The 25,115-nt window shown below is 48.9% G+C and overlaps 1 protein-coding gene across 2 annotated transcripts; it reads left to right on the top strand.

Annotated features, from left to right (window-relative positions):
• The first annotated feature begins 619 nt into the window (after positions 1 to 619).
• TADA2A (transcriptional adaptor 2A) lies at positions 620 to 21,849 on the top strand. Of its 2 annotated transcripts, XM_041425289.1 has the most exons (15): positions 620 to 869; positions 1,507 to 1,613; positions 1,818 to 1,877; positions 2,438 to 2,529; positions 3,191 to 3,348; positions 4,625 to 4,713; positions 5,645 to 5,717; positions 10,729 to 10,792; positions 12,144 to 12,187; positions 12,684 to 12,794; positions 14,071 to 14,142; positions 14,748 to 14,880; positions 15,686 to 15,729; positions 19,034 to 19,107; positions 20,408 to 21,849. In XM_041425289.1, exons 1-15 carry the CDS (start codon positions 845 to 847, stop codon positions 20,591 to 20,593), a joined length of 1,332 nt encoding a protein of 443 aa, XP_041281223.1. In that variant the 5' UTR covers positions 620 to 844; the 3' UTR covers positions 20,594 to 21,849. The 2 variants fall into 2 exon arrangements, 1 of the variants encoding a protein (XP_041281223.1); XR_005954154.1 differs by lacking the exon at positions 14,748 to 14,880 and having other exon boundaries at positions 20,408 to 20,474.
• The last annotated feature ends 3,266 nt before the right edge of the window (positions 21,850 to 25,115 follow it).

Here is a 25,115-nt window from a genome sequence, read left to right as displayed (position 1 = left end):
GGGCCGGGCGGGGGCGCCCCCTGGCGGTGATGGGCAGAGGGGGCAGAGGCGGGCGGGAGAGGGGAGTGGGAATTTGGGAATGTGGGGATGGGGATAGGGATATGGGGATGTGGGAATGGGGATATGGCAATGGGAATATGGGAATGGGGATGTGAGAATGGGGATATGGAGATGTGGGAATGGGGATATGGGGACGTGGGGATGTGGGGATATGGGGATATGGCAATGGGGATATGGGGACATGGGGGAATGGGGATGGGGGAATGGGGATTGGGGAATGGGGATATGGGAATGGGGTTATGGGGTTGGGGACATGGGGATGGGAATGGGGATATGGGGACTGGAATATGGGGAATGAGAATTGGAATATGGGGAGCAGAATATGGGGGAGTGAGAACTGGGATATGGGGAGCAGAGACTGAGATATGGGGAATGGGAGTTAGGATGTGAGGGAGCAGGGACTGGGATATGGGGAGTGGGGATTGGGATGTGGGGGATTGAGAATTGGGATAGGGGCAGTGGGATATGGGAGGTGTTTCTGGGAAGCACAGAGCACTTCCTTGCACAACAGCTGACACATCCATTCCCCTGAAACCCTCCCTTTGGGGTTGCATCCCCATCACCCCACATCTCCCCACAGCCAGAGCAGGGACTCTGATCCATGTGGAATGGGGTCTGAAGGCTGCTGAAGCCCTTCTGCTTGCTGCTCAGGACATCCTGGGAGGATCACACCCCCGAAGGCTGTGGGAGAGGCAGAATTCCCTTTGGGATCCACAGTTTGGGACCAGGCTCACTCTCCTGGAGCTTGGGCCAGCCAAGGAGCTCAACCAGCCCCAGGGCAGGGATGGAGCGCCTGGCCTCCTTCAGCAGTAAGTGCCACCAGATAAATCAGCTCCCTCACCTGCTCAGGAAAAACCTGATGCTGCAAGGATTTCTTGGAGCACTGGGATTTTGGAGTCACCATCCCTGAAAGTGCTCAAAAAATGTCTAAATGTGGCACTTTGGGGATGTGGTTTAGTGCTCACACAAATGATTCAGTGTGACTTCTGTCTGATTTTTCTCTACTTATAATTGAGCTGGTTCAAATCCATTTTCTTGGGGAAAAATCAGAATCATAGAACCATGGTTTGGTTTGGAAGAAACCTTAAAGCCCATCCCATGGGCAGGGACACCTGCCACTGTCCCAGGCTGCTCCAAGCTCCATCCAGCCTGCCCTTGGACACTGCCAGGGATCCTGGGCACCCTGTGCCAGGGCCTGCCCACCCTCCCAGGGAAGGATTTCTTCCCAATTCTCCAATCCAACCCTGCTCTCTTTGAGTTTGAAGCCATTACAACCTGACAGTCCTATTAATTTGTTACACGGTTGAAATCCATAGAATCACAGAGCATCCTGAGCTGGGCCCACAAGAGCCACCAGCTGCAGGGGCTGGGCACGGTGGGTTGAGGGGCTGCCCAGGCAGTGCTGTGTGACAGGATGTGACAGGAGGTTTCCTCTGGTTTCCCCAGGTGACCCTTTTGATAAGCCCCCGTGCCGGGGCTGCTCCTCGTACCTGACGGAGCCCTACGTGAAGTGTGCTGAGTGTGGGCCCCCTCCCTTCCTGCTGTGCCTGCAGGTGAGTGCCAGCAGCTCCCACAGCCCTGAGACAGCCAGCCAGGGCCATCACAGCCATCACTGCCCTCTCCAGCTTGCTCAGGGACAGGGAAATGACAAAGGGGGCTGGAGGGTGGAGCACTGAGACACCATGGAAGTTAAAAAAGGGACCAGTGAAAATCTTGTCGGGGCAGAAGTAACACAGCTCTGATCTTTTGTTCTGCAGTGTTTCACCCGAGGATTTGAGTACAAGAAGCACCAAAGTGATCACACTTATGAGATAATGGTAAATATTCCTTTTGGATAGCACCTGCTCAGTCCTGGGCTCTCACAGCTTCCCAGGAGTGAGTGAGGGACCCTTGCTCACTCATATTGCACTGACAGGTTAAGTGATGCAGGTCTTTGATTCAGAGGTTTTAAACTATTAAAAAAAGGAGATTATCCAGCTGGAACAGAGTGGAGTAGTGGAGTCATTTACAGCTGCATCTTTTTCTTGTGCCTGGGTAGCACAATGCAGCTCACTAGACTGGCAGTCCTTTAGCCAGGGACATTGGCTTCTGTTTCTCTAGGCTGTTTCTTCATCCAAATTAATAGTTCTTAAAGTCTCCAGTAATTTTACTGTGTTTCATGGTACAACATTGTGCAATTACAGCTGGGAGACAAAACATGTACCAGTATTTGCTGTGGTTGATGCCCTAAGTAATCCAATAATTATTCAATCAGGTTTTGTGGAAGTTTAAAGCTACCAGAATTATCTCTTGTGTCACCCTGTGCTTCAGAACTTCTTTGCCCTTTCTGTGGTGGGCTGGAGCACAGGATCACAGTTTGTTCTTTTTTCTTCTCCAGACATCTGACTTCCCTGTCCTGGATCCCAACTGGACAGCTCAGGAGGAGATGTCTCTCCTGGAAGCTGTGATGGACTGTGGATTTGGGAACTGGTGAGAGTTCTGTGCTTCAGCCAATTTCAGTCAGTGATGAGCAGTTTTTCCTTTCTTTTCCCTCACTGTTGAACTCATCAGTGCCCATTGACTGTTCAATGGCTTATCGTGGGTGAGACACTAATTAGCAGCTAAAGGAAGGCTGGAATATCACATCCTGTTTTCATGAGCTAACTGTCTCCTCCTTTATTAAAAATAGTTGTGTTTAAAGTTACAGAACCCCAGAATTCACAGAAGCAGAGCTGAGAGTTCTTAGGTGCACAGTGCTGTCAGAAGTAGGATTGGTAGCTGGTTACAGAGTTTGCCATTACCTGGAGTCAGTAAAAGGTGTAAAAAGCTCTCAGATAACATCAGTAAATTTCAAGCCTGTTAACGACGTGGCACATTCCATCAGCCAGAGGGTTTCCCATATGAAAACAGTGAATTTCATTGTTCATGGACACCCAAAAATGTTCCCTGGCACCAACATGTGAGTGTTGGTGCTGAGAGTGTGAGTTCAGGCCAGTTCTCTGCACACACCCAATCTCTTGTCCAAAGTTACCTTTTCCCACTGGAGAAAAACAAAAAACTTTTAAAAAAAATTGTTTAAACTTTAAAAAAATTTTTAAAACCCAACATTTCTGTGTTGTTCACACGAAGCCTCCCCCTCTCCCCACTGCAGGCAGGACGTGGCCAACCAGATGTGCACCAAATCCAAGGAGGAGTGTGAGAAGCACTACATGAAACACTTCATCAACAACCCCCTGTTTGCCTCCACCCTGCTGAACCTGAAGCAGGCAGAGGAGGCTCAGCACCACGAGACAGCCATTCCCTTCCACTGTGAGTATCCCAGCAGCTCTGGCAAGGACACCACAGATCCTGTCTGCCTTCATTCCCAGAGGGATAACCTGCTCTGATAGCTGGGGAATGTCAGGAGCAGGGTTCTTTCCACACTGGGTTCATTCCTGGGTGCATCACACAGACAAGGCTGCCAGCTCCATGGGAAGGCAGGAGACAGGGTCTGACACAAACATCAGGGGCTCAAAAGCAGAAGCTCCTCCACAGCCAGAGCACACAGAAATCACCCCAGCAGAAGTTCTGGATGTTTTATCCATTGGATTACAACCCACCCCATCAGGTGTGTCCCTCAGGAAGGATTGCTCCTCACCCTGCACAGCAAAGGGAGCTGAGCAAGGATTTCTGCCTTCAGGCATTCCCTCTGCTCCTGTGCACATTTTTGTGTCCCAGGCCTGACTGCTGATTTAATTTGTCATAAAATCACTCCTTTCAGCTATGCTGATTTCACACCTCTCCCTTGAAAACTGCCTGTTAAAAAAGTCTGCAGCAAGTTCACAAATTCTCAGTTTTCCTTGCATTTCACATCTTTAGCATTCCCCCAGTCTGGCAGCTGCTCATTCCAGAGCTCCCCAGCCTCCCTGGGTGAGGCAGTTCCTTGCTGTCTGGAGCTTTACATTTCCCAGTAAAGTGGTTAGAGCTAAACAGTAGGAACTGGGCAATTTTGGTTCTGTCCCTGGCTGTTATTGATATTTTTATGTGCCCTGGGCCAAGACAAACTCCCTGTGCCTCAGCCTGCTTTATCTGTGCCGTGGGACACACAAAGCTCAGCTCCTGCACGAGTGCACTGTGAGCCTCAGACTGTTACTGTCTGTGAAACACTGAGCTCCTCAGCTGGGAAGTGCTGTAAAAACTGGGAATTCTCTGCCTTTCACTGCAGCCCTGTCAATGGCCCCCAGAAGAAGGCAGATTTAACACTCCTGTTGCTATTAACTAAAGGAACCTGCACGCTGAGCCCCAGGGATCTGCAGGTTTACAGGGAGATGCTGAGCTCCAAAATACAAAATTTAGATTTTATTGCCTGTTTATTACCTTGAATTTGTGTTTGACTCTTGAGAATACTATGAAGATCTCAGATTGCTGCATTTTTCTCTGGATGAACTCTGTCTTTTCTGACTATAACACTGAATAAAAGCCCAATCAGGGTATTGTTCTTCCGCTAATTATTCCCACTTTTCCTGCAAAATAAACACTTACTTACAGATCCTTAAAAGAAGATCTCAAGCCCTACTCAGCAGCTGAAAACCTTTGTTTTTTGCAGCTGCTGATGATCCCCCACGGCCCACCTTTGACTCCTTGCTCTCCAGGGACATGGCTGGGTACATGCCAGCCAGAGCTGACTTTGTTGAGGTAAGAAAAACTCTCCCCCCATTATTTTAAATTTGCTGCTGGGTGCAAGCTCAGCTCACACACCCCTGTTTACCCCTGCCTGTCCTTGTTGTTCATTAAAAGCATCAGAGGAGGGCACAGGGCTGAGGGCAGCTCTAGTCCTGTGGTTATATTTGAGGTTATCCCACGAGGAGCTGCCCTCTGATCCTCCCTCCCAAGGGGAGATGTTGGTGATTAAAGCTCTGCGTTAATGAGGGCTTTGGTGCCCGAGGTGGCGCTGGTGGCCTGCAGAGGCAGGGCAGGAGCAGGGCCTGCAGGACGTGCTGCTGCCACCAGATGTCCACATGTCCATCTGTCCATCTGTCCTGCTGGGCAGCCCTGCTGGGAATTGGCTGCTGGGCCACAGGATCAGCTCCAGCCCTGTCACCTGCCTGAGGGGAGCACACACACTGCTCCAGACATCACCTGGGACACCTGCACTGCTCTCCCTGCTTTGGGCATGGAAAAGGCTCCAGTTCCTGCTCCTGCCCATGGAGGAACGAGCTCAGCCCCACAGGGCCTTGGGTTTGTACCTCTGAGCAGAATCAGCACCCAAAAATGCCACCCAAGGCTCTCAGGCACATGGAGGTGTCCTGAGCCAGGCCAGGAGTTGGACTTGGTGATGCTTGAGTCCCTTCCAGCTCAGGACATCCTGATTTCCATCCCAGTCAGGGATTCATGGCCTGGCTCATTCCCACTGTCCTGTCACAACATCCAGCTCCAGCTGCAGCCATGGGGCTGCATTTACACACATTTCCCCCTGGCAAACTGCCCTGGGCTGTTTGATGCCCAGGGATGGAGCCTCCTGCCCTGTGTCTGAGTAAACATCTCTGTCCCCAGTCCTGCATGTCCTGAAACCTGAGGGCAGTATTTAGTGCTCGTTAGTGACAATGTCTTAATCACCTCTGAACAGGAGTTTGACAACTATGCTGAGTGGGATTTGAGAGATATTGATTTTGTAGAAGATGATTCAGACATTTTGCATGGTAAGTGCCATATTCTTGTACCCAGTCTGAAAACTCTTTCAGATGCCTGTGCAGCTTTTCATTGGGTCTGTTTCTATTGGGAACATACACTTTTAATGTATGGGCTTTCATGTTTGGGGTTTTAATGCATTAAATCCATCAGGGTAGGTGTTAATGCAGGCAGCAGGGAGGTGTGCAGTGTATGTGAAACACATTAGAAGTGTTGGACTCAAAGCTGTGTGATTTTTCCTGTGTTCAGCATGCCCTGAGTTAGAGTAGCATCATTTGTGTGTGACAACTTCCTTTTTATTGTGAAGATGATTTTATGAGCCCAGTTCCTGCTCTGAGTTTCTGTGAACATGCTGCCTTAATCACATGAAATAACAGGAATTACTAAAGTGACATTTTAATCCACAGAGAGGGAGAGATCCTGCTTTTCCCCACGTTTGTAAGTACTCACAGGGTTTAAGAGTCCTGTGTTTATGCTTCAGAATGCTGCCATCTGTGTCAGGCAGTTCTGAGCTAAAGCCTTTGCATCCCTTGGAGACAGACAAATCCTTGTTACATACAGACAGTCTTGGCAGAGTTAAAAAAGCCAGTTTGAAGTTGAGCAGAGCACGCAGGAGCTTTAGGAATGCAAACTGCCCTGGCTCAGGGCAGTTCTGAGTCCTGTGTCAGCCCCTTTCAGCTTTTCCTGAGGGGGGACTGGCTTGAGCCCATGGCAGGGACTCCTCCTGCCAGCTCTCTGCTGTTTCATCCTATTCTGAGTCCTGATGAACTGAGAAAGCAAAATAATCTCCCACTCCTGCACATTAATGACAGATCCACGTTCAGACACAGGGGTTTTGCAGCACTCCCCTCCACCTGCCCTCCTGCCAGCTCCCATCCTCCAGGAGCTCTGCTGGAGCTGGATCTGCTTGTGCTCCTGCACATCCTGCAGCAGGCACTTCCACAATCCAATTAGGAGTTCACAATTTCATTATGTGTTGTGTGAAAAAATACTTCCCCCCCGTCTGTCCGACGTTTTTGCCCGATAATTTCATTGGGTGCTCTCTGCTCCATCCTTCAGCTGTCTGCAGTGCTGGGGAAGGGATGTCAGGCATTTGCAGCGTGCACACTGCCTGGCACAGCTTGTGCAGCGTGGCCAGCTGCATTTTGGATCTCTCAGCCCAGCAACTCTGGCATCTGCCTCCCCACAGCTGGCCCAGATCTGCCCACGTGAGAGTGGAAGCAAAAATGAACCCCCGGGTCCAGCCAGCTTCTTTCCTTTTCCTTGGGGAGAGCAGCAATTCTTTTCTGAAGAATTTGGAGTGAGATCTTTCACTTCTGTGATTTAATACAAATAAAAAAATAGGAAGGAGCCACATCCTCCCTGTGCTGCAGTTTTAAAGCTGCCCACTTTGCTTGAGAGAATTTTGCAGCCCAACTGGAGGAGCCCAGGGGGCAGGAAATGGCTCAAACGGGGCTCTTGAGAGCTGGGGTGCTTTTGGAGCTTTGTGCTTTGGGATGGGCAGAGGGGGCTGGGAGACAGCCTGCTGTGAAGGTGAAAATGTGACAAAAATGTGACCAAAATGTGACACGGGGGTTGAACACCTTTCATAACCCAGAGAAACCCAAACAGGGCCTCTCAGCCAAGACTAAGGCTCAGGTGGGGAAGAAAACCCTCAGTTTGTTTTCCTGCCACACATTAAACCTCACTGGGTTCAAGATTAATTTTTGAAAATGACTTTTCACATTGCATTTTCTGCAAGTCAGGCTGGGCCCTGCAACACCCCAGTACAATTTCTGTCTTTCCTTCTCTTGGTGCACCAGAGCTCAGTGCTGCACATCCCACAGGAATATCTGTGCTTCCACTGGAGTGCAATTCCCCCTTCTTCCCTTTCTCCCACATTGTTTTCCGAAATATTTTGTGAAAAATATTTTTTATGGAGTTCTGGATCTGAGCTGCTTGACCTCTGTTTTCTGATGTACATCTTTTATATGATATTTATATTTAAAGCTTTATCTCATGTATTTTACCTGTCAGATTTCCATGTCACTTGGTATTCCCCAAAGAAAATGCTATTTATTACAAGGTGGGAAGGCTCCCAGGCAGCTTTTATGAGGATCACAGAACCTGTACCTGCTGCCTCCCCAGCTCTCCCCACCTCACAGGAGGTCACAGACATCATTCTGTCACTTCTTGGTATTAGTGAGATGGCAAAAATTTGTCTGAAATCTCTCCTATTTCAGTTAAATTCTGGAATTGTTCTCTTTTGTTCAGTGCTGGCAGTACAGTAAGGGCATGCAAATATATATTGCAGTTACACAAAAACATAATGGACAGATCAAAAGCACCAACCAGTTACAAGCCTAATTCAGCCCACAGTGCTTGAATATTTCATGAACTACAAGTTTTTATCAGGCTGAATTAGAACGTTGGTAATTTATCTTTTTCCCAGCTTTTTTTCCCCCCTTCTCATGTAAATGATTTTTCACTTCTAACACTGCAGAGTAATTGCTGAAACCACAGATTTAGAAGTGAGTGGAAATAGGCTGCAACTGGCAGGGAAATTTGAAGTTAAGCTGAAGGCAGCCCATGTCCTTCCTGACAAAACACAGTGTTTATTCTGCTCTGGGAGCTCTGACCTGCTCCAAAGGCAGAGAGCTGCTTGCCATGGGTCCTGCTGTGCTCCAGGGTGGCAGAATTTGGACTGCAGCCCTTCAGCTTGTCCCCAGCCCAGCACACACTGGTCCCACAGGCTGTTTACTGGGATTAGTTTGCATTCTTCCCATTATCTGGGCCCCTCCTGCCAGGGCAGGTTCTCTCCATGGAACAAAGCTCTCGCTCATTAGTGTTCCACAAACTTTCCTGCACACCAAGTGAGGCTGGAGAGGAATGAAAAGCAAAGAAACTGTTTTGGACACACTCTGGAGAAACCAAAATATTTGGGTTTTTTTTGGTTTTTGTTTTTTTTTTTTTTTTTAGTGGAGGAAGGAGCCTTGAATTGCTGCCTATCAGTGGAGCCTTCAGAGCCTTATCAGAGCCCAGAGTGGGCACTGAGCACGGGCTCAGCTTGGATTATCTCACAGCAGCAGCACAAACAGCTGCCTCCCTGCAGATCCCTGGGGAAAAGCACAGCAGATCATTCTCATTCCCCCAGCATCCCCTCTCTCATTTCCATGCAGTGTGTGAGTCAGAGTTATTCATGCATCCCAGCTTTGGTAATCGCCTGTCCTGCCTGAATGTGGCTCTTAAAAACAAAAGCCCCTCCAGGAGGGCATGTGGCAGCAAATACTAATTTCCCTGGGAGCAGAAGCTCCATTTTTTCCCTTCATTTGTTCCTTCCTCTCCCCAGCTGATCATCATTTCTTTAGAATATTGTGCACCCAGGTGAAAGCATCAAAACTCCATGGTTAGAGGTGCATAATTACTTGTGATATTTATAGAGGTTCTCCAGTGCAGTTTCTGCATGTACTTATTAAGTTCTGCCCACACAAACCCCAGAAAATAACAAGTTGGCTGAGCTTGCAGAGGGTTTCAAAACTACAAAAATATTTTCTATAAATTGGCTCCAATTCCAGCCCTTCCTAATGGATTTCATTCATGTTTAACTTGCTGCATTCCCAATTTCTCATCCCCACATTTTAGCACGAAGGAGAATTTGCTGTCTCTGCTTGTTCTTAAATTAGGAAACTTCAATCCCTCGCTGTGAAAATACACAATGATGCTGGAAAATGCAAGAAATTTGGAAAAACAAGGAGGAATATTGCAGCACCCCTCCTAGCTCATATAGAATCCTTTACTCCTAGATTAATGTCAGAGCAATTTGGGACAAACTGAAGGGTTTTTTGTTGGGATCAAGCTCCTGAATCCCCACAGCCTTTGGGCTTTGTCCCTGTTTGTATGAAATTTGATTACCCAGAGGGATGCAGGGATGAATTTCCCAGAGGCTGAGGGCTTCCTGCTTTTTACACCTACATACGTATTTAAGATAGACACAGAACCACACTTCTTAATTGCATTATTAATTATTAATCTGAGAGTACAATCGATAAACTGCCACTATCAGTTTTGCTCTTTTTGTGTAATTACAGAGAGAAATGGATCCTGGCTTCTGTCTCCCTTGGGCCACCCCAGTTCCCCTTTTTCCAAAATCTGGTTGTTGTGTCACAGCCTCCAAAGCACTGCCAAGCCTTGAGCCTCTTCCTTCTGAGAGCACATGGAAATTATTAACATAAATTAAAAAAAAAAAAAAACCAAAACATTAAAAATCAGCCACTTCTACACTCATTTAATGGCCTACAATTTGTGTGTTATCTAACAGAGCAAGGGAAGGGAAGGTGATAGGTGTCTCTTTATCTTGTCTTTCAAGAATTTACCCAAAAAAAAAGTTTATTAAGCTAATGGCTGCAGGCAAAAGGAGCTGCAGGCTCTGTGAGTGGCTCAGCCAGGCTGCAGACAGGTTTGATTTTGGGAAGGATGTGATTCCTAATGAGCATGGCTTTTTCCTGGGCTTCTTCACATTGTCCTGAACTATTCTTTCTTCTCCTGGCAGACAGATAAGTTTGGAAGTTAACAAGCTGGAATCTTCCAGATGTCTTTAACAACTGTAGCAAAGGCTACTTTGAGTCCTCACAGCCAGAGCTGTGTCTGCTTTTTGGAGTTCCCTGTTCTGGGCAAACATCTTTGCCCAAAGATGACACCTCAGGTCCTTACATCTTTTCTGGGGAGAAGGAAAACTTGGCATGAAGGAACAAACATTTGCTGGTGGCAGAACAGTCCCAGAAGGAAGAGGAGAGGAGTTCTCAGGACCTGCCCAGGTTCTTTTGGCATGGGTGTACTCACAGTGATGGATTTGGCAGGAGGAAGCAAAGGAAACCTTCCCCAGGCAGCAAGGACTGCACTGAGTTGATGCCCATGTAAAATTGCCTCAGGATTTTCAAACCAAAGCAAAGCAGTGACCATTTCAGCCTGATGTGAACATAAAAGCTTGAAATTGAGCCTCCTGCAGTGATTGCTTATGAATTCTTTAATCTTTGTGTTTTGCAGCCCTGAAGATTGCAGTTGTAGATATCTATCATTCCAGGTTAAAGGAAAGGCAGAGACGGAAAAAGTGAGTTTTGGAGCAGTCACTGAGTTTTCCCTTCCCTGTGCAATGCTGATGGATTACACATCATTCATTTCCTGCTTCAAAAAAATCCTGCCAGACTGTGACTGATTGCTGGACCCCCACTTTTTCCCCAGAAATATTTGCATCATTATTTTTAAATCCTAGTGGTCCCTAAGTTATTTTTCCACACTGAAGATAACTCAATTGCTGACGTGGGCTTGAATAATTTATTCAGCTCATTTGACAGTGTTCTGGAATGACTCAATCTATTAATTAAATTAAGTTTTATTATAACTTTGAAGTACTTTGTTCAATATTTAAAATTATATCTTGCTGGATTACTCCATACTGGAAGGATTAGTGATTTGAAGTGAGGCTGCTCAAGTCCTTCTCATAAAACTGCACAGTTCTGCTGAGTGACAGGAAGGATTGACCTGGTTCTTTATAATTCATAAATAAAAAGTATTTATGTGATGTAATTTCCACAATGATTAATCTTGTCATACTAAAGGAAAGTGCTGCAGGGCTCTCCATAACTCTTGTGGTTACACCAGTGTCAGGTTTTGTGAACTTTCAACAGCAGGATAGGACAAAAATCTGGAAAATGACACAAAAGTCCCTGATGTCACTGTCAGAAAGGTGACTCAGCACGGGACAGGAAGGTTTTGTGCCCAGCAGAGGAAATGTCATGGATTTTACAGAGAAGCTCTGAGCTGATCCTGACAGCCCAGCTCTGTGGTATCTTGTTTGCCAAAGTGGAGTCACCACAGAGCAATGGGCACGTGGCACTGCTCACACTGGTGACACAGGGATTTATCAGGCACCTCTTTCCCTCTGCTCCTCCCCTGATCCCAGCAGGAGCAGTTCAAGCCCAGAGTTAGCTCCATCACCTCTTTAAAACCCAGGCTGCCATGCAAAAATGCCTTTTTGCTGTGCCAGTGGTGGCATTTACAGTCCAGCTCTGCCCTGTGCTTCAGCAGGGGGAAGTTTGTCTCTCTCTGAAGCTGGAAATGATGTTCATGAGACATTCATTACCTCTGATTTTGGAAGGACAAGTTATAAGGTGCTGTAGATGTGAAATCTGTGCCTAAAGAAGCAATTTCCAACCTTTAAAGTGATTGCAGCTCCCTTTGTGCTCTGTGCTAATGCACAGCACTGTCCAGAATTTACCCTGATTAAAGACACACTGCATCATGTTTCCATTCCAGCCAGCCCAGGGCTTATGGAAATTTCATTCATGTTTGGTTTTAGACTCCTCTGATGGTCTAAATCAAAGTTTCTTCTGAAGCCTTTGTGTTTGTGAGGCAATGCAAGAGTAATGGCCTTTATTAATGTAATTTTGTTTCATTTCCAGAATTATAAGAGATCATGGCCTGATCAACCTCAGAAAATTTCAGAGTGAGTATCAGGTGTAACTGCTTGACTTCAAAGTGGCAAAACTTCACACATGCACCACTTCCAGGTCACCAGTGTGGTTTGTTCATACTGGAACATACTCAGATGTTCTAAATTCCAGCAGATTTCCTGCCCCAGCTGTTTCCAGCCGTCTGCTTCTAACTGCTCCCAGCCCAGTGTTTTAGTTCCTGCCTCAAAATTGCCCTTCAGAAGCACTTTGGGCTCTGCTGAGTGGGGAAAAGGGGGAAGGTGAAACCCAGGCCTTTTAAGTGCACCTCACTCTTGTGAGGAATGACTGAACAACATTTAAATATCACCCTTTATGCCTCAAGGACTTTAAGGGCTGTAACTTTCTGTTGCTGTTTGCTCAGCAATTTGTAGTTGCGGCACCAAAATGTGGATTTTTAGGCGGTCCCGAGGCTGGGGCTCACAGCAGCCCCCCCAGAGGTGTTTTCTCCTGGCAGCAGCAGTGGTGACATGTGGCACTTTGCCCCTGCAGTCCTGGAAAGGCGTTACCCCAAGGAGGTGCAGGAGCTGTACGAGACCATGAGGAGGTTTGCCCGCATCCTGGGGCCCGTGGAGCACGACAAGTTCATCGAGAGCCACGCGCGTGAGTCCAGGCACTGCAGCCATGCACACAGCCCTCTCCTGCAGGGCACGGGGTGCTTTTCCTCCTCCTCCCCATCTAACTACCTCAGGAAAACAAAGACATTTGTGGTTTGATGTGTTGAATGAGCAGCCAGTGGGGTTTTTTTCCACGAAACTGTGTCCGAGCTCTTTGTTTGAGTTCGCAGCTGACTGAACATTCTGGTCATGTGTTAGAGGTAATATTTTTTTATCTAAAAGAGCACTGTTTATTTACTGGGACTCTCTATCAGGGGAAGAATAAAATCCCTATATTATGTCTGTGTGGAGAGATTGGGAGCTGGCAGCAAAGTGAATTCTTTGAAAGACACACGTTAAAGTATTTAATGTCACATAATTACATCGTGCAGTGGTCATTATGTCCTTACCTTAGGGGAGAGGCATTGTTCCATCCCTGAATCAGCCCATAGCCTGCATTTAGGCAGATTCCAGTCCGAGTCACCACATCCTGCTTCATTCTGTGACTTAAACTGGGACAGTTGTTGCTCATTAGAAAGAACAAAGCATTTACGAAGTTGTGCCCGTGTTTTCAGGACAGCCAGTGTGAAATACCAAAAGCATGATCCTGCAAAGTCATGAGTCCTGCATGGGAGTGCTGCTCCTGGAACCTGGTTTTGTTGTTGTGGTGGCTGCAGATCCTCAGGTGAACCTGGCAGTCAGGGACAGGCACTACACAGGTCAGCAGGAAATAAATTCACAAGGAAACTTGCTCCCTGTAAAACTGAGCAGTGCTGGAAGGCAGCTGATGAAAGCAACAGACAGGAAATATCTCTGAGCAAAAGAAACATTTCATAATTTCATCTTACTGACTGCAGGAAAAAAAACTGTCTGCAAGGAAAAATTTTGGAAGGTCCAGCTAGGAAAATCACAGTTCCAAGAGAATATTTGATGTATAAGGAGCCTGGCTGGAGTAGTTCTTCAAAGCTATTGAAATGCCTTCTAGAAATCCCACATTGTTGTTATTTGCCTTGTCTGGGGCATGGCAAAGGGACTATCAAAGCATGAAGAAAATGTCTTTTCAGAGCACAGAAATTCTAGAAACCAGCTGAAATCTGTGACCATGGAGCATGGAGACAGAGAGATCCTGAGATCTTGTGGAGGGAGGTTAACCCTGGCTGTGGTTTGTGTGTTCAGAGCTGACCTGTGCAGGCAGATAACAAAGAGCCACATTCCCAGTCCACCCCACTGACCCACTTTTGCTTTTTTGGTTTTCCCTCCTGCCACCTCGTGGGGTCCAACAGTGGAATTTGAGCTGCGCAGGGAAATAAAGAGACTCCAGGAGTACAGAGCAGCAGGAATCACCAATTTCTGCAGTAAGTACCTGATGCATTATTCAGCCCTTTCCCATCCATCAAGGAAGGGAAGGATGATTTTACAACATTCAGGATGTGTTGAAGAAAAAGGCACTTAGTTCAGAGAGGCTCTGGAGCTGAGCAAGGCTTCAGCAATGATGCACAGTCCAGCTGGGCTGGTTTGGAGCTGATCTGAGCCATCAGCGTGGAGATCACAGTGTCTGACACAGCTCTGCTCTGGGCAGCACTTTGCAAAAGCTTAATTTTAAAATATTTATGTCACAGCACAGTGGTCTCTGGGCTTTATCTTGGGACAATTTCACTGCCTGTTGACACATGTGATATCTGGAGAGAGGCCTAAGACCCCTACGTAACAAAATGGCCTGGTTTATCCTGGAATTAGATCATGGAAGTCTTTTTTGTTTAGTTTTGGCCTGAAATTAACAGGGGGGAGGGTGCAGGGTGGGCTCTAATCCCTTCTGGTGCCAAGTAGTCACCACGAGGGAGAACAGCAGAGGCTGGGCCAGAGGCAGAGCCCTTCCCAATATCTCCTGAAGCAGGGGCAAGCCAGTCTGGAGTGTTTTGGGCGAGGCAGGTGGTGAGGGCAGGCTGTGTGTGTGCCCCAGGTGCCCGGACCTACGAGCACCTGAAGAAGAGCCGGGACGAGGAGCGGCTGAAGCGCACGATGCTCTCGGAGGTGCTGCAGTACATCCAGGACAGCAGCGCCTGCCAGCAGTGGCTCAGCCGCCAGGCAGACATGTAAGCACTGCCACGGGGTGCCCAGGGAGCCTGCCCCGTCCTGGCAGTGCCCCCATCCAGCTGGGATGAGCTTTGGAGCAGCCTGCTCCCCTGGGAGGTGTCCCTGCCCCTGGGACGCGGTGAGCTCCAAGGTCCCTTCCAAACCCGAACCTTCCTGGGATCCTGTGGTTCAGTTTGCATCCAACACATTTTCCTGCCTGATGGTAACAAATCCGTTCCCAGTTTGTCAAAGTGGGAGCAGCCTGCAGAACTGAGAAGGGCAGAAAAGTGGGTGACAGCAGTAATGCTTGTTGAGTGCAGGCAAAGGAGGGACTCAAAGCCCTCAGTTTTCTCAAATTTACATTTCAGCAACTGAGCTGCTGTTCATAAAGTCACGGAGGGAAATGAGCTCTTGATGGATATTAATGAGGGCACAGCTGATGCCTGAAATATTTCAGATGATTTTAGATGTAGCAGCATTATTAATGTGTCATCACCCTGCACTTGGATTTAAGGAGCAAACATAAAGGAAGTGCATCCTGTGTGCAGGAGATGGTTTGGAATTTCCCCACTCAGTCTCCACTGGATTTTTAATTGTGTGCCCCTTCACGTTTCTTTGTTGGGTTTTTTAACAGGTTTCAGACATATTTTTCAATGTGGGAGCACTAAATATTTATAAATCCTGTTGACTCCTAGTCAGGGCCTGGGTTATGCAAGTTGAATTGTATAATTATTACAAGTTGTGGAAGAAGCACTTTCAGGGCCAACACATGCAGTTATTCTTAAAAAAACATGAAGGCAATTTGAAAATTTCCTTTCTTTTCAGTGATTCTGGCCTGACTCCCACGGTACCAGTTCCTTCAACTACAGGTAAGTGTTAGATGATGTCTGCCAAAAAGCCAGCAATGTCTCTCTGACAGCCTTTTTCTGACTTTTTCTGGAGTGCCAAAGTGTTAGCCTCACTGTTAAGCACTGCTTAAGTCAACATCACATCAATCTGCAAGTCATTCCACTCACATACCCTGCAGGACTTTTTGCTGAATTTCTAGATTTTTCTGACTAGAGGTCAAAACCCATCCTAAAGCTACATTAGCAAGGCAGGAAAGAAAAGAATTTTCAGTCTGTAAGCACAAATCAGGGGTTTTTCCACCAAGAGGACCCCATCTCCTTTCAGTGCCCAGTAAGCTCAGATTCAGGGGTCAGTCAAGGTCCTCATGAACAAGACTTAAATAAATTCCCATCCCATTTGTTGAGGTCATGGGGTGACTGAGACTGGGATAAAGTTTTACTACAAGGTTGTTAAATGTTCCAGGGAAAATGGCTTTGGCTCTGTCCCTACACCCAGTTTTTATGGGGATGCTGTTAAACCACTTGAATTAAACCTCTCAGAGGTGGACACTGGGTTTATATGTTCTTCCTCATTTCCTCCTGGTAAATTTGGGTCAGGATCCCAAGCAGTGAGTCAGGGCACTACAGACTGTTCTGAACCTGTTTGGTGATTGCTAAGATCTGGTATTTTGGAGAAAAAAAACAGCTTTGTTTATCTCAGAGTCCATGGAGGGAGGACAGTGCCTTCCAGCTGAAGGTCTGGAATGAGGGAATGATGAACTTCCTTTTTAGTCAAGGATCCAGTGTCCCAGGAAGGGGATTGTGTTGCCTGTGGAGCTGTGATGGCTCACAGTGTTTACAAGCAGCATCACATGTGGAACAAAACCCAAACAAAATACCATAGAGTTGCTAATTAAGCAAACATCCTGCCCAGGGATGCTGAGGAAGAGCTGCCACGTGGCTCTAATTAAAGGCTGCATCACTCTGAATATGCAAGAGGACAAATTAATGCTTCACTTGTAGATTCTAAGCTCTTGACTTTGCAGCCTTGATAAGTTTTATTTAATGTAGTTTGTGTGTGTGTGTGTGGTATTTTCTGGGTTTTATAAAAGAGTGAAACTGAGTTCTGGCATGTCCCTCCTAGCACAGTGGCCCCATGCCATGGGAAGAGGGAGCAGTGCTGAGAAAGAACTTCCTTTACACCTCCCACAGACTCACACTCCAGCTTCTCCCCAGTCCCCCAGCTCCCTCTGCTCAGGCTCCTCACTCCCAGCCAGATCCCTTCTGTTCCTGCAGATGCCCAGGAGACACAGAGACTTCCCAGTGCCAGGGCAGGACCTGGCCAGGGCAGGATCCTTGGGAAAACAAATTCTTTTTTTGCACATTTCCCAAGGTCTCATCACTTCGCCAAATTTGGGGAATTATCCTGGGGTAGAGACCTATCTCTAACAGTGCTAAATATGCAACCCCAGCACAGGATGAGAGACTTTTTCCAATGTGAATAAATAACCTAAATAACCCAAACTTTGTCCTGAGCTCTGCAAGTTGCAAAAAAACCAGGCAATAGCAGGCTCTGTGCAGACACACCAGCTGAGAAGTGAAGGGAGAACAGTTCAGCAGGGCAAGGCAGCAGAGCTTGCTGCGTGGCTTTTGGCTTTACAGGTTGTCACCAAAGTCATGACAGTGAACAGTGTTGTACAGAATAGTGGTTGCTTAGGTGATGTCACACTTATTTTAAATGAATTAAACAGAGCAGAGTTTAAACAAATAACATTCATACTATGCCAGGCTCTTCTTGCTTCAAGAGCTTCAGAAGCTGTCCCTTTCAGCCTGGTGCTACTTGGCTGCTCATTCAGCTTCCCTGGAGGTAGAAAACCTTCTCTTAGCCAACACAGCTAAATACTATTTGCAAGAGAAGTACTCTAAATAACAATGTTTTTTGTGCAACACTGGTAAATCACTGTGAGAAGGGCCTTGTGGGCAAGACCTACGGACAGCACAGAGGCACAAGAGTGCAGAGAAAAGAAGCACAGAGTGCTGCATCCATGGCTTCCCTGCACAGACCTTTCCTTGCAGCAGAAGGTGTTCTCAAAAGGCTGCAAGATGCAGCGTGGAGAGGCTACAGGACAGCAACACTCTTCAGGAACAGTCTGGACACAAGCCATGGCAGAGTCCCTCTGCCACCTTGGTATTTCACAGGAGAGCTCCCTGCCATTTTCCTGGGAGGTCTGGTTCATTTTGCCTGGTCCCTTGCACTCTGCCTTTCACGACTCAGTGACACCTCCCTCACTCTGCTACAACCAGAAATTCCCTGCTATGTCATTCCCTGCTATGGAATGAGCTTCTCCCGAACACTTCATTACGGACACAGTTGTACTACAGCTGAGACCAGAGAAGCTCTAACAAATTCTAGGAATGCCATCCTTTAGAGGGTCTTCCCTGGCTTAGGATATCCAAAGGTGGCAGGAAAGGGTTCCACTTGTCTGGAGAAGTCAGGCAGGAGCTAATAATCACTGCTCTGCGTGATTCAGATACTGACCTAGGTAAGATTCTGCATTCAGGACAGCAAATACTCACTGAGACAGCAGAGTGAAAAAAGATCTGCGCAAAGTGGAAAAAAAAAAAAAAAAAAAAAAAAAAGAACACAAAAAAAACTATTAGAAAAAGAAAAAGCCAAACCTGCAAGCAGACAGCCCTTGTGAAAGTTTAGGCTGTGCCAGGTAATGTCCAGCAAAGTAAATAATAACTTTATAACTGTTGTTTATGTAATAACATAGAAGCAATAGTGAAAGTGAAAAATACCAGATGAGCTTGTGATAAATATTCCTTCAGAACTGTTCATCCTAACAGACAAAAAAATCAATCCCCAAACTGCATTTGCCTTGCAATACCTGTATGGTATTTAAAGGCATTTGAAGAAAACTCTGCCTCATGAAGCTGTCAGTAATGCCAGAGAGAAATTGGCTGCTTAATCACACCAATAAAAAGTCTCATCATCCTTACAAGGTGCTGGTTTCAGCACACCTGGCACACCCTCCCTGGAGCTGGGATAGTCAGGAGGCTCAGCCCAGCTGAGCCATGCCTGATGCCAGTCTGACACAAAGCTTTTGTCTTGCAGTTCCTCCCAAAAACCAACAGCTCACGAGTCTCATGCAACATTCACAGAGCTTCAAATTGCAAAACCAAACCTTTTGTGGCATCAGCAGAGCTTTCTGCCGAGCCCTAAACAGCCCTGTCTGTAAACACTTGGCTCCAGCTGGGTTCAGTTGCCTCCCTAGCAGAGCCCAGGAGCTGCTTTCCCCTCCAAACTGCTCCGTTCTCCAGCTTTTCCTTCCTCGTTCCACAGGCAGGCGCAGCGCCCCTCCGCTGAACCTCACCGGCCTGCCAGGCACCGAGAAGCTCAACGAGAAGGAGAAGGAGGTGAGGAAAGGATGGAAGGATCCTCTCTGTAAACTGTGTCTGCACAGCACAGGGCTGCCCACACCACGTCTGGGGAGCTGTGAATGTCACCTCACTTACAGGCCCTGACTACTCTTCCTTTCTCACAGAAATCATTCAGGTTTTCCAGTTGGCTTCTTAATCCCCTGTGCTACACATGCAGCACAAACTGGCTGATTTAGCAAAGAAAGGAGCAGAGCACCAGGGTGTTATTTGGTGCTGTTACAACATCCATCTCCCTGCCTGCTCTGTGAGGCTGGGCTGAGCAGAGGGGTTAATTTTTCTTAATGAACACTGGTTGTTTTTCAGCCCAGTGCAGGCCTGTCCTCTAACTCAGTGAACAGCTATTGAAATAAGAGATTATTATTTCTTAATCCAAGCCCTGAGGTGTCCTTAGGCTGCCCCAGGCAGGTTGCAGTGAAGCACAGCTGTACCTCAGCCTCCCCTCTGTGCGTGTTTCCTTTGGATGGAGCTGGCAGCACTGGGAGTCAGCTCCTGGCTCCGTGTGGAACTGGCATTTCTGCTCCATTCAGCACGGGAATAATGGTGGCAGGACATCAGTGTGTATGTGGAATCTGATTTCCTGGTCAGCTGAGACACAAAGTCTGAGGGCTGAGGAATTCTGCAATTTCCTATCCGTGAGGAATGAGCATGAAGCATTTCCTTATTAAAGGGAGGAGACAGACAGTTTCTCCAGCAGGAGCAATGCCGTGCTCCTGGAAGGCAGCTGGAATTTGGGAGCTGAGCAGAAGCTGTACAGCCAAACAGCTCAGGGGCCATGCAGAGCCATTCCTTACCAAACTTCCAACCACGGAATGCCTTCCCTGCACAGCTTCCATGCCAGCCTTGTGGAGAGGGAGCTGCTTTTGTAGAAGGTATTAAAGCCCGAGTCTGCAGGGGATTAGCAGCCAGATGCCCTCCCTGGCTCCTGGCCAGCCAGCCCAGTTGCTGCTTCCAAGTCTGGCATGTGTTCTTCCCGGGCTTGGGAAGGAGCAACGCCCACACAGGACACACTCAGAGCTGTGCTCCTCTGAGCCCAGGGCTTGCTTTCATCCTCCTCCTTTATTTTTCCATCAGGAATGTTTCTGAATGCAGCAGCCAGCAGGCTCCTCCCCTCCCTACCTGTGGCTCCAAACAGCGTTCCCGTGTGCCTCCGCTGTGCAAAGAAACACTGGAAGTGTTCTCAGGAAAATATTCCCCGTGCTCCTCCCCCAGCAGGGCTCTGGGAATGGAAGAACATGACAAGTGTTGGTGTTTATTAACTTCACCTTTTGTCTTGCAGCTCTGTCAGATGGTGAGGCTGGTCCCTGGAGCCTATTTGGAATATAAAGCTGCTTTAGTGAACGAGTGCAACAAACAGGGAGGCCTGAGACTGGCGCAGGCTCGAGCCCTCATCAAGATTGATGTGAACAAAACCAGGAAAATCTATGACTTCCTGATCAGAGAAGGGTACATCACAAAGGCCTGAGGACAGCAGTGCTTGGCTGGAGCAGGCAGATGTGGAGAAGCTTTGAAGTCGCTTTGACAGCGCTGAAAGATTTCACCAGTGTTGAATGAAGGACATTTCCTTTTGTTTAAAACCTTTTGGGGCTTTTTTTTCCTTTTTTTTTTTTTTTTTGTAAAAACAAGTAGGGAGCTTTGTTAAATTGCATGAATGCTGACATTTGTCTGGGTTCCTTTGACTCTGCTGTTGTCAGGATTCCTCTGCCTCGCAGCGCTGGGAAGGATCATGTGCCATATAAGCTGATCTTAAACGTGAATGGGCATTCATTCCTCACACCTCCTGTGGCTGCAGAGAGGATCACGGTACCTCTGAGCTGATGGTGACAAAGAATAAGGACACAGTCTCACTTTTTGCAGTACAGGGTACAGAAATGCAGTCCCTCCCTCCTTGTGTTCCTTCCTAAATCAGCAGCAGCTTTCAGAAGCGACAGCACGTGCCCGAGGGTGTAAAAATAGAGCTTGCAGTGGTCCAGTCTTTTTAACTTAATTGTGATAAAGGATGAGAAAGGACATGGCAGGGAAGCTCCTCAACAGTTGTTACTTTTATGTGGTATTAGCACATAATCCCAGCAGGAGGGCTCTGCACAAACCAAGGAGCTTCAGCCTCTCCCCCCCATGATTTGGGGGTGTCAGGTTAAATATAATCCCTCAATTTGTCTTCTGCTCCTTGGGAAGGCTGGAAGCTACAGCCACTGCAGCTTTTGGGAACAGGAATAAAAAGGTTCTCGGGACCCTGATGTTCTCCCACAAAAAAAAAAAGGAGTGAAGAAGCTCCTGTTTGTGGGGTTTTATTCCCTCAGTGTTACCAACGACACACCCGAGGAGGTGCCACAAGTCACTGCTCAAACACAGCCCCCATGCCATCAGCTGCTCCAGGAGCTTCAGTACCAAACGCTGGGATCTGGCAGTCAGTTGGATGATGAAGATTCTCTGCAGGTGCAGCTTGTGTGTTTATTGAACAGTAAATTGTTTGTCAGACAGCTTCCTGCTAAGGTGTAATGCCGGAATAATGTCCCACAGGAAAGGCAGGAGCCAAAGCAGGTGGGCTGATGGATGCTCCCAAGTTTGGGATCTTGTGGAAGAGCCGAACTGAGCTACAGCTGCACCAGTACCTATCTGAGGTTGTTGTTTGTTCCCCAAGAGTAATTATCCTGTGGACGTGAGGTGCCATTGAATGTGAAGTATTTTGGTTTGTAATAAAATCAAAATGACTTGAAACAATCTTACATCCACGTCCCCAGACTGGGAGTGAGACTGTAAAGGTCACACAGCTGCCTGGATCTATATCCATCAGCTCCTCACCAGGAGAGAGGAGATGAACCCCAGCAGCGGCCGTAGGGATGCAGCCACTGCATTTCCTAGCAAATAGTACTATTTAAAGAAAAGCAGCAGTAATAAACAACGTGTTGGAGATTAAAGTCCAGAAATTAAGACTGGGGATGCCAAGGGAAAGGGCACAGTAAGGTGTAAAACCTTGGAAATGTTTTTCCCATTTGTCTTTTAACAGCTAACAGCCAAACTGCCTTTCTTTTGCCCAGCCTTTCAGGTGACCTGCACCCAAAAGCAGTAAAGGGGCCGAGGGCACTGGAACCATCCTGGGGTTGGTTTTGGGGGCTGCTGCTGTGATTTGGGAACCCCAGCCCTCGCTGCACTCCAGACTCACAGCTGGGGGATGCAGAGCCTCAGTTGCAGACTCGGGTGGACGTGGAACATTAAAAATGGAACAAGGCTGGAGATGGGCCCTTTGGGCTGGTGGCACCTGCAGGATCGGTGACACCAGGGCCGGGTGACGCGGGGAGGCTGCGCTGCTGCAGCCCAGCGGGGCTTAGTCACAGCACTGAGGTATGCACGGAATGAGCCTTCCCGGGGCTGTGTTATCCGCCTGTCATTAAAGCATCAGTGCTGGGGGTTTTTTTGGGACTCACAGCTGCTGTCACCCCAGCAGCAAACGCACTGGGCCCGCTGGTGACTCAGCCCGGGAGGTGGGGGCTGCCTGGAGCAGATCCTGGGGGCTCCTGCCGCCCCAGCAGCGGCTCCTGCTCCCCACGGAGCAGATAACGCTGATAACAACGGCACACGAGGAGCCCTAGTTTTAGTGCCTGCTCAAATTCCCATCAGGAGGGGCCTGTGAAACCTAAACCGCCTCCCTGGGAGAAAACAGCACACTGGAGCAGCAGCTTTTGAGCCGTGGTTAGAGAAACCCCAGGCTGCCATCCTGGTGAGAAGGGAAAAGGGAAAAATCCAATACCATGTGGTGATGCCCCATAGTGATCCCTGGCCTTCCAACAAACTGGCTGGGTGACCTTCCAGGAAAAGCCAGCATGGATTTATTAGTGACTGGAGAAAGCACACACAGTGGCACAGGCAAAGCACATTCCCACAGCCCTCCCTGTGACTGGAGCCAATGGACAGTGCTGGGACTGAGCCCATCAGCAGCACCAGGCACACGAATTTCTGCAGCCCCCATCCCCCTGGACCTCTTCCCACCTGGCTGCTTCCACAGGGGAACCACAGCCTGGCCACACATCCCAGCTGTGTGCTGTCACACCTGGCAGAGCTGGGTCGGGACCATGTGGAACCCAGCAAGGAGGAGGAAGAGCATGGGGAGCACAGAGATGGGGTCAAGAAGCAGCTCAGAGTACACAGGTGTCAAGTATTTTGGGTCTCAGGGAGTGGGAGCTGTTGGGCAATGCCTGCCCCACCACAGGCCCTCTGTGGCCACAGGTAAGGATTGTGAGCACCCTTTGCTCCAGGGAATGCACCCTGGAATCTCCTCAGCTCTCCATACAATCACCAACATCTCATTTCTTTTGCAAAGCCTGTCTGGAAAGTCAGTGTTTTATGAACCAGGCGCCAGCAGTGAAATGGGAACGGATGGGAGCTCAGAGCACCTCATGCAGTGCTGGAGGGGCAGGCACTGCCAGACAGCTCCCAGGGGATGTCTGGGGTCCCTGGGACGGGCCAGCCCCCAGCTCAGCTGCCCAGGAGGCAGGTGGTGCTGTGCAGGCTGCGATGGGGAGGGAGCAGTGAGCACCCTGGGGAGGCTGAGCTGCCAGCCCATGTCAGTGCCCCTGCTCCCAGCCTGGCCACAGAGCCCAGCCCTGGGCTGTGCAGAGGGGGTCAGGACAGGACACGGAGCATCCCAGAGGCACATGGGCCACAGCCCTGGCTCACGTGGCTGCTCAGCCCCTGACTCAGCAGGTGAGCACCACATGAAACTCACCCCACCCTCCCGAGACAAACCAGCACCCTGGCACCTCTCTGTGCCTGGCATCTCGCTGAGGGAGCTGCCAAAACGCAGCCCACGCCGTGGGGTCCCTGCACCACACAGCATCCCTGCATCCCTCTGCCTAGCGAGGGGCCTGGCAATGCAATAAGGGCACCCCAAACATAACAAACACAAATGGCAGCAGAGCTGCTCCTCCTGACCCTCTAGATCCCACAGTCACCCATAGCCCATGGTGGGAAAACTGGCCTTGGGGGACAGCACTTTCCTCCATGAGGCACCTGGGTGGCCAGGGGCAGGCAGGGATCCTGGCACGCAGGGCAGGGCACAGGGATTGCCCCGGTGGTGACCAAGCTTGTGGCACACGTGTGGCTCCCCACAGCCCAACACACCCAGGTTGTGGAAACACTGCCCATTTCATCCACTGGCCTTACAGATCAGAGCACCCCGTGGATTTGGGAAGGGTGACACACCCTCATGGCCACATCCTGGGAGCCCTTCAGCCAAAATCCTCCTGCCCAGGGAGCTCGGATTGGAACACGCTCCCTTCTGCTCCTTGTGCCGCTGGAAAGCCAACAAAACCCTGCCATGCTTGACATCCCTGCGGAGCTGTGACATCCCTGTGGAGCTGTGACATCCCTGCAGAGCTGTGACATCCCTGCCTCCTCAGCGAGGCCTCTGCTGACCCACATTGGGCCAGTGAAGCCCCACGTGGTGACCCAAGCCCAGGCTTTGTTCTCGCCCATCACGGAGCCACAGCTCAGCGCCGGCTCCGGCTGTCACCTCGCATCGAGCGCCAGGCAGCCGATGGCCCCTGCTGGCATTTGTCCCCACAGGAGCATTCACTGCCTCTCCTGGGTCCCTGCTGCTGTCAGGGAGGCGAGGAGGGGAAGGCAGGACCCAAAAGCAGCCCCTCCAAGGCTCCCTCTGGCTGGGCTGGGGGTGCTGCCGGGGGCTCAGTGCCTGTCGCTCCACGCTCCGACCACCCTGGATGCAGATGTTGTCCCAAAACTAGGAGGTCCCAGTCCCTGGGCTTTTTGCCTCACACAAGGACCTTTGTCTACATCACTCAGGTTCAGGTTGAAGGCAGGGAAGTGTAAACTGTGGTGTAGCCATGGAAACTGGAGAGGATGGATGGAGGGAGGGATGGATGGATGGATGGATGGATGGATGGATGGATGGATGGATGGATGATGGATGGCAGCCTGCTCCCCTCTCAGCAGGCCTGCGTGACCCTGAGCACAGCCTGCACAGAGCAGGG

The sequence above is a fragment of the Onychostruthus taczanowskii genome, unplaced genomic scaffold, assembly GCF_017590055.1.
Source record: "Onychostruthus taczanowskii isolate IOZ18803 unplaced genomic scaffold, ASM1759005v1 scaffold89, whole genome shotgun sequence".
Taxonomy (NCBI): domain Eukaryota; kingdom Metazoa; phylum Chordata; class Aves; order Passeriformes; family Passeridae; genus Onychostruthus; species Onychostruthus taczanowskii.
Note: the sequence above shows the minus strand (reverse complement) of the source record. Positions and strands in the feature narration are given on the sequence as shown.

Coding starts and splice junctions, on each gene's coding strand:
- TADA2A (XM_041425289.1), top strand. CDS start 845: ATGGAGCGCCTGGCCTCCTTCAGCA. Junction 2,530..3,190: donor GACTGTGGATTTGGGAACTG/GTGAGAGTTCTG, acceptor TCCCCACTGCAG/GCAGGACGTGGCCAACCAGA. Junction 10,793..12,143: donor GAAAGGCAGAGACGGAAAAA/GTGAGTTTTGGA, acceptor TTTCATTTCCAG/AATTATAAGAGATCATGGCC.